We start from the raw sequence: 12,507 nt of genomic DNA, 5'->3' as shown, positions 1-12,507 counted from the left end.
CCATTCTCATTTACTTATAATCAACTATGCATACTTTGATCATCAAAAGGCCAGGCATTTTTATGTTAATTGAAATGTACAAATGAACAACTAGCTGGAAGAGGCCTAAGTCCATATTAAGCATTAGTTTTAAGACCAACTCCTAGTCACAATATCCACATGGAATTTTACAAGCAAGTTTTACAAAAGACTGGAACGTTTTTATGCCCCAAAACAAAATCTAAATCTAAATTTTAATCCTATCTAATAAAAAGAAAAAACGTATATCTACTATAGCATTATGGAATGACTGCCACAGATTAAAACGCCTAAGTCTTAAGGTTTACTTTAAAAAAAAACTTAGTTCATACTTGAGATTTTTTAAAAATATAATAAATAAATAAATGTGTGTGCATATGTATATATGTATACAAACGCATACATATATGACCTTAAAAATGTTCTCATGGTGTTATATGACAACAAATAATCACAGGTACTATTTCCTTCTCATCTCAAAGAAGTATTCACAAGTGCTTGCCTTAATTTTTCTTTTCAAGGTTTCCTGTCCTATGCATAATAGTTTAGTTTACTGCTCACAAATACCTGAAAGCACCCTTGGAGTGCTTCATCTACACAGTTGGCTCAGTTCTCTGTCTCTTTTTTTTTTTTTTTTGCCACCTTCAATCATTCAACAAATAAACACTATGTACTAAAGCATAATACCTCTACTTCATTAAACTCTGGCCTTAGTTTTCTGTGTCTGTTACTGAAATATCTAAAATATCTCAATACTCCAACTACAATTTTATTGTTTCAATTAGAAAGACATTCATTATTACTGTTTGCAGCCTCAATTTTTAAATTTATTGTCTATGTTAAACAAAACAATCCTAAGCTTCAAAGTACTATGTAAAACACAGCTAACATTTTTCCTTATTAGTATCACTGCCAGTACATTAAAAATTGATTAGAAGATAAAGACTTACCCATAAAATTTTTTAAATCTGAAGGTAATCCTAAAATGAAAACAATTACCCTCAGAAATGAAGCTGTATGCCAAATAATTGATTCACTTTTTTAGATTTCAAAGCAAAAAGGACCATGTTAAATGAAGAGCAGAAATTACATTTTAACAATACAGTTTTATTTTTCTTTACTTCCAGTTTTTATTCATCTTTTTTTTTAAATCAAGAATTCAGGATGTAGACTAAATTAACTCTAGTCAAATCAAATACATCTCAGCAATAATTCAGTTACAAGGCTGAACACCTGATGTTCTGGGAACTGAATTTATCACTTCTTCTGGCATGTCTACAGGTGGTAGCAAAAAAGCCCTACTTTTTTTTGGCTCATTAGTCTTACCATCTGACTTACCATCCGACATATCCTTAAGGACCAGATTCTCCAACTCACTCCACTCAGTGTTCAGACGTTTCATTAACTTAAATGCATTTACAGGGTGTCCAACAAATCCTTCTGGATCTTTTGTTGCTGTGCTGGTTAACTGATCTAACTTCTCTGCCCATCTAAAAATGTAAGAGATAAGTGGAATCTACATAAAGCATATACACACTCAATGAGGAAGAACACTAGTAAAGCACTCAAAAAAGATTAGAGGGTTTTGAGTTAAAACTATACTTAAAATCCTTTTAAAAGTAAAATTATAAAGGATTTTTAAAAAGCAAGATTCTCTTACAGATAAGATCTAGCTTGGCAAAATCAAAATATAACTACAAGACTTTTTGTTTTAGTTTTGTTTCTCCCAAATGGTTACAGTAAACGCAACCTATCTTAGTAAAAGTTGTGATTGGATCCCTCTAGTAAGAATCTAAATATTCATTTCCCTACAGGTCCTTAAAGCCAAATAATTGATTATTACAAAGTAATCAGCCCAATCCAATTTCAGTTACATGTTCATTTAAATCAAACTTACAGCAAAATTTTATATTCAGTATCTAGAAATTGTATTTTAAAACAAAAAAACTGAATACTTAGCTACTCATTAAACAAAGGCTTGGAACTCTCAGGTCAATTAAATATGAACCTGAGTCAATTAAAAATAAATTAGGGGACTTCCCTGGTGGCGCAGTGGTTAAGAATCTGCCTGCCAATGCAGCGGACATGGGTTCGAGCCCTGGTCTGGGAAGATTCCCACATGCCGCGGAGCAACTAAGCCCATGCACCACAACTACTGAGCCTGTGCTCTAGAGCCTGCAAGCCACAACTACTGAGCCCACGTGCCACAGCTACTGAAGCCCGCACGCCTAGAGCCTGTGCTCTGCAACAAGAGAAGCCACTGCAATGAGAAGCCCACGCACGCAACTAACAGTAGCTCCCACTCACCGCAACAAGAGAAAGCCCGCACACAGCAACAAAGACCCAACGCAGCCATAAATAAATAAATAAATAAATAAATAAATTTAAATAAATAAATAAGCATTTAAGGAAAAACTATATCAATTAAATAATACTATACTTATCACTGTAATCTCTAGAATGGAACTATAGGACTGAAGGATAAATAGCAGTGGAAAATTGCTCCAGAAGGTGGCTTGATTAGGGAGGTTAGAAGAGGATAGAAGATATTAGCAACCATTGAAAAAAACTGTCAGTCAATGACCCATACCCATTTATATTCTTATCTCAATCCATATTCTTCAAGTGAAGTCTTAGCCTGGGCCTAACTTCTGTTTTCTGTGCTCCTACTTTAGCCATTTCAACTGGCTTTTTAAGACTGACAGAGGGCTTTCATTTTCACTCAAAGAATGTTTTAGCTCTACGAAGAAAACATGAAGGTGGAATCAGAGTCATAATAAGTAAAACACTTTGCTTACTTTTTTATTTGTTCTAATTTGTCCTCTTCTGCCTTAATATAGTCTTTCAGGGAAGTCACCAGATCTTTTTCAGTACGGATCAAATCAGTCATCTGACCTAGAAGGAGAAAAAGGGAAGAAAGTAATCAAATACCCATACTGGTCAAAACAAGTATTTTAGAATAATTTAAGAATGATTGAGAACGCTTCATTCTGAGAGGACTTACCTGGCATGAATCAGATATGTTAGAGAGAGCATCATTTTTTTTTCTTTTTTTCCTTTTTTTCAAACCAGATAAATAAAAATAAAGCCAAAAACTCTTCTAATCATGTGTTCCAATTCAAATTTTCAAGCTACTTAATTCTGCAAGCTTGGACCATATCAACAAATTGTCTTTTCAACTAAAAATTTATTTTTAAATTTCAAAACATTACTTTCCAAGGATCAATGTTTCTTCTTCCCTACCTCCCCCCTCACCTTTTTGTGGTTTTGAGACTACTTAGAACTAAATTTTTATTCAATAAACAAAGACCACACGAACAAAAAGTATACTTCTCAACTGCAATTCAAATATCCATATTTAGTTATTCATAATGGGAAAAGAGAACTCATCATTTTACATCCCAAAATTAGGTTCATAACTATAATACTTGTTTGTGTTTTATTTAGCTCCACAATCATGTGAGGGTAGAACTGGTTAACAGGATGACAGAAAACTTCTCTTTTAAGACATATGAAGTATGCATATAGGAAAACATAAAAGACTAAGTATATACATTAAATGATTTGCTGGATTCATTACCAGAGAATTTTCTTTGGTATGCTCTTCTAAATTTTCATAAGTTTCTAATCTGAAAATGTATTCCTTTTGTAATCAGAGAAAATAATTTAAAGAAAAAAATTGAATTTAAAAACGAGAGAGACTTTTAGAGGGGCAGGGACTGAAGTAATGTTTCAGTCTCTGGGAACACAATGTATTTTTTTTACTGATCTAAAAACACAAAAAAATGGAAATTTTTAAATGCAAAAACAACAAAACATAATTAAGACTTACCAATTGAAGTAAAAAAGCCTGGATCAGCCAAAGACTGGGGAAGTAGAAGCCCTACAACTAAAATACACCAGATCATCTTCAGAGGCTTACTTTTACAGGATCGCACACCTACAAGAGAAATATGGCCATTATTTTAAAAAAGGAGGACTTCCCTGGTGGCGCAGTGGTTAAGAATCCGCCTGCCAATGCAGGGGACATGGGTTCGAGCCCTGGTCCGGGAAGATCCCGCATGCCGCAGAGCAACTAAGCCCGTGCACCACAACTACTGAGCCTGTGCTCTAGAGCCCACGAGCCACAGCTACTGAAGCTCACGCGCCTAGAGCCCGTGCTCCACAACAAGAGAAGCCACCTTAGTGAGAAGCCCACGCACTGCAACGAAGAGTAGCATCCGCTCGCCACAACTACAGAAAGCCCGCACACAGCAACAAAGACCCAACTCAGCCAAAAATAAATAAATAAATAAATAAATGTAAAATAAACTAAAATGTTAGAATATGCTTAAAGGGAAAAATGGTTTCAGAGCTTTCTGATTAATCCTCTAAATTCCTAACTTGTTCCATCTTTTCCCTACAATGGCTTTAAATTTTAAAATAAGTTCAATTAAAAGTTGCAGATTTTGGGGTGATGAAAACGTTCTAAAATATACTGTGGTGATCAACTGGTGAAGAACACTGTGAAAGTACTAAAAACTACGTAAGCATGAACATGGGTGAACAGTGTGGTATATGAATTATATCTCAATAAAGCTGTTTTATTTTTTAAAAGTTGTACAGAATTAAAAAAAAAAAACAAAAAACCAACCCTGTCGATTTAAGCTAGCAATTTCTCTCAAAGGGCCCAGTGCTGAGCTTTTTCTCTTATCTACTGTGTTCTATGTAAAAAATCCTTAGCCCAGTACAAAGCTGTGGCATTTTTTTCTAAAACCTGGCAGCAAAGTCCTTCTGTCTTTTTTGCTTTGTTCCCCGTAGTGCTGTCTTTTCTGGAATGGATTCTTCATGGCAGATGCAGATTATCAACTAACCAGCAGAAAGATTTTTACCCTGCTTTCCCAAAGGCCCTGTTAGCACTCTTCTCTTGCTCCTTCTCCACACCATACATGGACTTTAAGTCCTTCTCCCTTATTACCTTACAGGAAAATAAATTACAACTGCAGTACCATTTGCCCCAATAACAGACACCCATTGGTTATTCTGACTTGTCATCCTATTCCTCTTTTGTACAGGCACCTCTGACTCTTCCCAAGTGACTTCTCCTAAAGCAACAGGTTCAAGTCCACATTGGAAAACTCCCTATTACACACATACACACACAAAACACTTTCCCTTAACTTGAATCAATAAAAACAGATCACCACAGAAACTGACACTGACATCCTGGAAGTACTCCTAAGCCTCCTCCCTCAAGTCTGCAAACTTCCAGTTACTTCCAGAACCACACAGTAGTGAAATACACTGTTCTCTTGGCTGTTTTACAGTAACTCTTTGGGAAGGCTTCTAGCGTGCAGCAGATGCAGACACTTCCTCTCCTGGGTTCCTGCCAAAGCACAAGACTTTTTCAAAATCCTGGGCTGTCTGAACAGTCTAGAATTTTCTCACTGTTTAAACAGATTTCTGCCATAATTTCTTCATAAATCAATGTTATTTCCAGCAAATACAAATGCTTTTGCTGTACCAACAGAAGGCTAATCAGAAATGTTGTCTAAACGTTTAACTCTGATGAGAAACTTTACATTTGTCAGATAAGAGCTTATCATTTTTTTCATTGCTAAAATATATTTTGTCCCTAAAGTTTCTGTCATCTTTTATCATCCTTAAACCTCACAATGAATCAAGAACCATTAGCCTACAGAAATTACAAAAAAGAAGCTTGAAAACTGCTTTATTCTAGATGGAATAAAGACTTATAATCAACAAAAAAAAAACAACAAAAGGAAAAGTTATTGGATCGCTGAAAGGAGAGTAGAATTTTTACACTTAAAAATGATAAGACAACCTATCAAAAGCCAGATGGAATTATATACACAAAATAATTTAGGTTTATGTATGTTTTTAAAAAACTAAACTACAAACTAGGAAACTAAAGAAAACAGAGCTCATTTAAGGAACTCCTACAAATCAGTAAGAAAACTACTAAGATGTTAGTAGATAAGTGGATTAAGAACCCATAAAGCCACAAAAGAGGAACTATAGTTAACTAAACCGCCAAAAAACAAAAACAAAAACTCACTCATTGGTATTCAATGACACAAAAAATTGAAATAAGATGGCCAGTTTTTGCCTATCAAATGAACAACTAAACAAATTTAACAACTTAATTTAAAATATCTAATGATAGTGTTATATGTCAAGAAACTTAAAGTGAACATATTCCTTACTTGTAAATTTAAATGAAAAACAAGATTTAAAAATTAACATCAACTCTCATTCATTGCTGGTGGGATTGCAAAATGGTACAGCCACTTTGGAAGACAGTTTGACAGTTTCTTAAAAAATTAAACATACTCTTATGATATGATCCAGCAATCATGCTCCTTAGTATTTACCCAGTGGAGTTGAAAATTTATGTCCCCACAAAAACCTGCACATGTATATTTATAGCAGCTTTATTTATAATAGCCAAAACTTGGAAGCAACCAAGATTTCCTTTAGTAGGTGAATGGATACACTGTGATACATCTAGACAACAGAATATTATTCAATGCTAAAAAGAAATGAGCTATCAAACCATTAAAAAAAAACATGGAGGAAATAAATGCGTATTACTAAGTGAAAGAAGTCAATCTGAAAAGGCTACTATATACTGCATGATTCCAACTATATGACATTCTGGAAGAAATAAAACTATGAAGAGAGTAAAAAGATCAGTGGTTGATGGAAGGAGGGCGGATAAACAGATGGAGCATACAGGAATTTTAGGGCAGTGAAAATATTCTACAATATCATAATCATGAATATGTGTCATTATACATTAGTTCAAATTCATAGAATTTACAACACCAAGAGTAAAGGGGTAATGTTAAACTATGGACTTTGGGCAATTATGACATGTCAATGTAGATTCATCAATTTTAACAAATATGCCATTCTGGTGAGGGACTATGCATGTGTGGGGGCAGGGAGTACACGGGACATCTCTGTACCATCCTCACAATTTTGCTGTAAAAAAATGAACTCCTGAAAAAAATAAACATCATACAACCCTGATGGATTCTGTATTGAATGAGATTGTTTCCACTACACTCTGACAGAAAGTTATAAATAAATACTAATCAAAACAAAGAGGGACTTCCCTGGTGATCCACTGGTTGAGAATCCACCTGCCAATACAGGGGACACGGGGTTCAATCCCTGGGCTGGGAAGATCCCACATGCCACAGAACAACTAAGCCCGTGTGCCACAACTACTGAGCCTGCGCTCTAGAGCCTGCAAGCCACAACTACTGAAGCCCACGCACTCTAGGGCCCGCTTGTTGCAACTACTGAAGCCCGCGTGCCCAGAGCCCATGCTCCACAACAAGAGAAGCCACCGCAATGAGAAGCTCACGCACCACAAGGAAGAGTAGGCCCCACTCGCCACAACTAGAGAAAGCCCGCACGCAGCAATGAAGACCCAACGCAGCCAAAAAAAAAAAAAGAAAAAAATTAACATTAGAGGGCAGACAGCAGAAGGAAAAAGAACTACAATCCTGCAGCCTGTGGAGCAAAAACCATATTCACAGAAAGATAGACAAGATGAAAAGGCAGAGGGCTATGTACCAGATGAAGGAACAAGATAACACCCCAGAAAAACAACTAAATGAAGTGGAGATAGGCAACCTTCCAGAAAAAGAATTCAGAATAATGATAGTGAAGATGATCCAGGACCTCAGAAAAAGAATGGAGGCAAAGATCAAGAAGATGCAAGAAATGTTTAACAAAGACCTAGAAGAATTAAAGAACAAACAAACAGAGATGAAGAATACAATAACTGAAATGAAACATACACTAGAAGATATCAATAGCAGAATAACTGAGGCAGAAGAACGGATAAGTGACCTGGAAGACAGAATGGTGGAATTCACTGCTGTGGAACAGAATAAAAAAAAAGAATGAAAAGAAATGAAGACAGCCTAGGAGACCTCTGGGACAACATTAAATGCAACAACATTTGCATTATAGGGGTCCCAGAAGGAGGAGAGAGAGAAAGGACCCGAGAAAATATTTGAAGAGATTATAGTCAAAAACTTCCCTAACATGGGAAAGGAAATAGCCACCCAAGTCCAGGAAGTACAGAGAGTCCCATATAGGATAAACCCAAGGAGAAACATGCCGAGACACATAGTAATCAAACTGGCAAAAATTAAAGACAAAGAAATATTACTAAAAGCAGCAAGGGAAAAATGACAAATAACATACAAGGGAACTCCCATAAGGTTAACAGCTGATTTCTCAGCAGAAACTCTACAAGCCAGAAGGGAGTGGCATGATATACTTAAAGTGCTAAAAGGGAAGAACCTACAACCAAGATTACTCTACCCGGCAAGGATCTCATTAAGATTCGATGGAGAAATCAAAAGCTTTACAGACAAGCAAAAGCTAAGAGAATTCAGCACCACCAAACCAGCTCTACAACAAATGCTAAAGGAACTTCTCTAAATGGGAATCACAAGAGAAGAAAAGGACCTACAAAAACAAACCCAAAACAATTAGGAAAATGGTAATAGGAACATACATATCGATAATTATCTTAAACGTGAATGGATTATATGCTCCAACCAAAAGACACAGGCTTGCTGAATAAATACAAAAACAAGACCCATATATATGCTGTCTACAAGAGACCCACTTCAGACCTAGGGACACATTCAGTCTGAAAGTGAGGGGATGGAAAAAGATATTCCATGCAAATGGAAATCAAAAGAAAGCTGGAGTAGCAATATTCATATCAGATAAAATAGACTTTAAAATAAAGAATGTTACAAGAGACAAGGAAGGACACTACATAATGATCAAGAGATCAATCCAAGAAGAAGATATAACAATTATAAATATATATGCACCCAACATAGGAGCACCTCAATACATAAGGCAACTGCTAACAGATATAAAAGAGGAAATCGACAGTAACACAGTAATAGTGGGGGACTTTAACACCTCACTTACACCAATGGACAGATCATCCAAACAGAAAATTAATAAGGAAACACAAGCTTTAAATGACACAATAGACCAGATAGATTTAATTGATATTTATAGGACATTCCATCCAAAAACAGCAGATTACACTTTCTTCTCAAGTGTGCACGGAACATTCTCCAGGATAGATCACATCTTGAGTCACAAATCAAGCCTCAGTAAATTTAAGAAAATTGAAATCATATCAAGCATCTTTTCTGACCACAACGCTATGAGATTAGAAATCAATTACAGGGAAAAAAACGTAAAAAACACAAACACATGGAGGCTAAACAATACGTTACTAAATAACCAAGAGATCACTGAAGAAATCAAAGAGGAAATCAAAAAATACCTAGAGACAAATGATAATGAAAACACGACGATCCAAAACCTATGGGATACAGCAAAAGCAGTTCTAAGAGGGAAGTTTATAGCAATACAAGCCTACCTCAAGAAACAAGAAAAATCTCATATAAACAATCTAACCTTACACCTAAAGGAACTAGAGAAAGAAGAACAAACAAAACCCAAACTTAGCAGAAGGAAAGAAATCACAAAGATCAGAGCAGAAATAAATGAAATAGAAACAAAGAAAACAATAGCACAGATCAATAAAACTAAAAGCTGGTTCTTTGAGAAGATAAACAAAATTGATAAACCATTAGCCACACTCATCAAGAAAAAGAGGGATAGGTCTCAAATCAATAAAATTAGAAATGAAAAAGGAGAAGTTACAACAGACACTGCAGAAATACAAAGCATCCTAAGAGACTACTACAAGCAACCCTATGCCAATAAAATGGACAACCTGGAAGAAATGGACAAATTCTTAGAAAGGTATAACCTTCCAAGACTGAACTAGGAAGAAATAGAAAATATGAATAGACCAATCACAAGTAATGAAATTGAAACTGTGATTAAAAATCTTCCAACAAACAAAAGTCCAGGACCAGATGGCTTCACAGGTGAATTCTATCACACATTTAGAGAAGAGCTAACACCCATCCTTCTCAAACTCTTCCAAAAAATTGCAGAGGGAGGAACACTCCCAAACTCATTCTATGAGGCCACCATCACCCTGATACCAAAACCAGACAAAGACACTACAAAAAAAGAAAATTACAGACCAATATCCCTGATGAATATAGATGCAAAAATCCTCAACAAAATACTAGCAAACGGAATCCAACAACACGTTAAAAGGATCCTACACCATGATCAAGTGGGATTTATCCCAGGGATGCAAGGATTCTTCAATATACACAAATCAATCAATGCGATACACCATATTAACAAATTGAAGAAGAAAAACCATATGATCATCTCAATAGATGCAGAAAAAGCTTTTGACAAAATTCAACACCCATTTATGATAAAAACTCTCCAGAAAGTGGGCATAGAGGGAACCTACCTCAACATAATAAAGGCCATATATGACAAACCCACAGCAAATATAATTCTCAATGGTGAAAAACCGAAAGCATTTCTTCTAGGATCAAGAACAAGACAGGGATGTCCACTCTTGCCACTATTATTCAACATAGTTTTGGAAGTCCTAGCCACAACAATCAGAGAAAAAAAAGAAATAAAAGGAATACAAATTGGAAAAGAAGTAAAACTGTCACTGTTTGCAGATGACATGATACTATACATAGAGAATCCTAAAGATGCCACCAGAAAACTACTAGAGCTAATCAATGAATTTGGTAAAGTTGCAGGATACAAAATTAATGCACAGAAATCTCTTGCATCCCTATACACTAATGATGAAAAATCTGAAAGAGAAATTAAGGAAACACTCCCATTTACTGTTGCAACAAAAAGAATAAAATACCTAGGAATAAACCTACCTAGGGAGACAAAAGACCTGTATGCAGAAAACTATAAGACACTGTTGAAAGAAATTAAAGATTATACCAACAGATGGAGAGATATACCATGTTCTTGGATTGGAAGAATCAATACTGTGAAAATAACTATACTACCCAAAACAATCTACAGATTCAATGCAATCCCTATCAAATTACCAATGGCATTTTTTACAGAACTAGAACAAAAAATCCTAATATTTGTATGGAGACACAAAAGACCCCGAATAGCCAAAGCAGTCTTGAGGGAAAAAAACAGAGCTGGAGGAATCAGACTCCCTGACTTCAAACTATACTACAAACCTACAGTAATCAAGACAATATGGTACTGGCACAAAAACAGAAACATAGATCAATGGAACAGGAAAGAAAGCCCAGAGATAAACCCACAAACCTATGGTCAACTAATCTATGACAAAGGAGGCAAGGATATACAATGGAGAAAAGACAGTCTCTTCAATAAGTGGTGCTGGGAAAAATAGACAGCTACATGTAAAAGAATGAAATTAGAACACTCCCTAACACCATACACAAAAATAAACTCAAAATGGATTAGAGACCTAAATGTAAGACCGTACACCATAAAACTCTTAGAGGAAAACATAGGAAGAACACTCTTTGACATAAACCACAGCAAGATCTTTTTTGATCCACCTCCTAGAGTAATGGAAATAAAAACAAAATAAACAAGTGGGACCTAATGAAACTTAAAAGCTTTTGCAAAGCAAAGGAAACTACAAACAAGACGAAAAGATGACCCTCAGAATGGGAAAAAATATTTGCAATCGAATCAACGGACAAAGGATTAATCTCCAAAATATATAAACAGCTCATGCAGCTCAATATTAAAAAAACAAACAACCCAATCCAAAAATGGACAGAAGACCTAAATAGACATTTCTCCAAAGAAGACATACAGATGGCCAAGAAGCACATGAAAAGCTGCTCAACATCACTAATTATTAGAGAAATGCAAATCAAAAGTACAATGAGGTATCACCTCACACCAGTTAGAATGGGCATCATCAGGAAATCTACAAACCACAAATGCTGGAGAGGGTGTGGAGAAAAGGGAACCCTCTTGCACTGTTGGTGGGAATGTAAATTGATACAGCCACTATGGAGAACAGTATGGAGGTTCCTTAAAAAACTAAAAATAGAATTACCATATGACCCAGCAATCCCACTACTGGGCATATACCCTGAGAAAACCATAATTCAAAGAGACACATGCACCTCAATGTTCACTGCAGCACTATTTACAATAGCCAGGTCATGGAAGCAACCTAAATGCCCATAGACAGACAAATGGATAAAGAAGATGTGGTACATATATACAATGGAATATTACTCAGCCATAAAAAGGAACGAAATTGGGTCATTTGTAGAGACGTGGATGAATCTAGAGACTGTCATACAGAGTGAAGTGAGTCAGAAAGAGAAAAACAAATATCGCGTATTAATGCATATATGTGGAACCTAGAAAAATGGTACAGATGAACCGGTTTGCAGGGCAGAAACTGAGACACAGATGTAGAGAACAAATGTATGGACACCAAGGGGGGAAAGTGGCAGGGGGGGTGGTGGTGGTGTGATGAATTGGGAGATTGGGATTGACATGTATACACTGATG

General features: G+C 35.8%; 1 protein-coding gene across 3 annotated transcripts in view; it reads right to left on the bottom strand.

The window, feature by feature from the left end:
• P4HA1 (prolyl 4-hydroxylase subunit alpha 1) overlaps positions 1-12,507 on the bottom strand; it is an 86,961-nt gene that overhangs the window by 55,574 nt on the left and 18,880 nt on the right. For all 3 annotated transcript variants that reach the window (XM_007167686.3, XM_007167685.3, XM_057530361.1), the window contains exons 2-4: positions 3,851-3,958; positions 2,817-2,913; positions 1,357-1,508 (exon numbers count right to left, since the gene is read on the bottom strand). In XM_007167686.3, coding sequence (XP_007167748.1) covers positions 1,357-1,508; positions 2,817-2,913; positions 3,851-3,926 — 325 coding nt within the window. In that variant the 5' untranslated portion in view covers positions 3,927-3,958. The remainder of the gene's footprint in view (positions 1-1,356; positions 1,509-2,816; positions 2,914-3,850; positions 3,959-12,507) is intronic.

Source organism: Balaenoptera acutorostrata, chromosome 16 (assembly GCF_949987535.1).
Source record: "Balaenoptera acutorostrata chromosome 16, mBalAcu1.1, whole genome shotgun sequence".
NCBI lineage: Eukaryota > Metazoa > Chordata > Mammalia > Artiodactyla > Balaenopteridae > Balaenoptera > Balaenoptera acutorostrata.
Note: the sequence above shows the minus strand (reverse complement) of the source record. Positions and strands in the feature narration are given on the sequence as shown.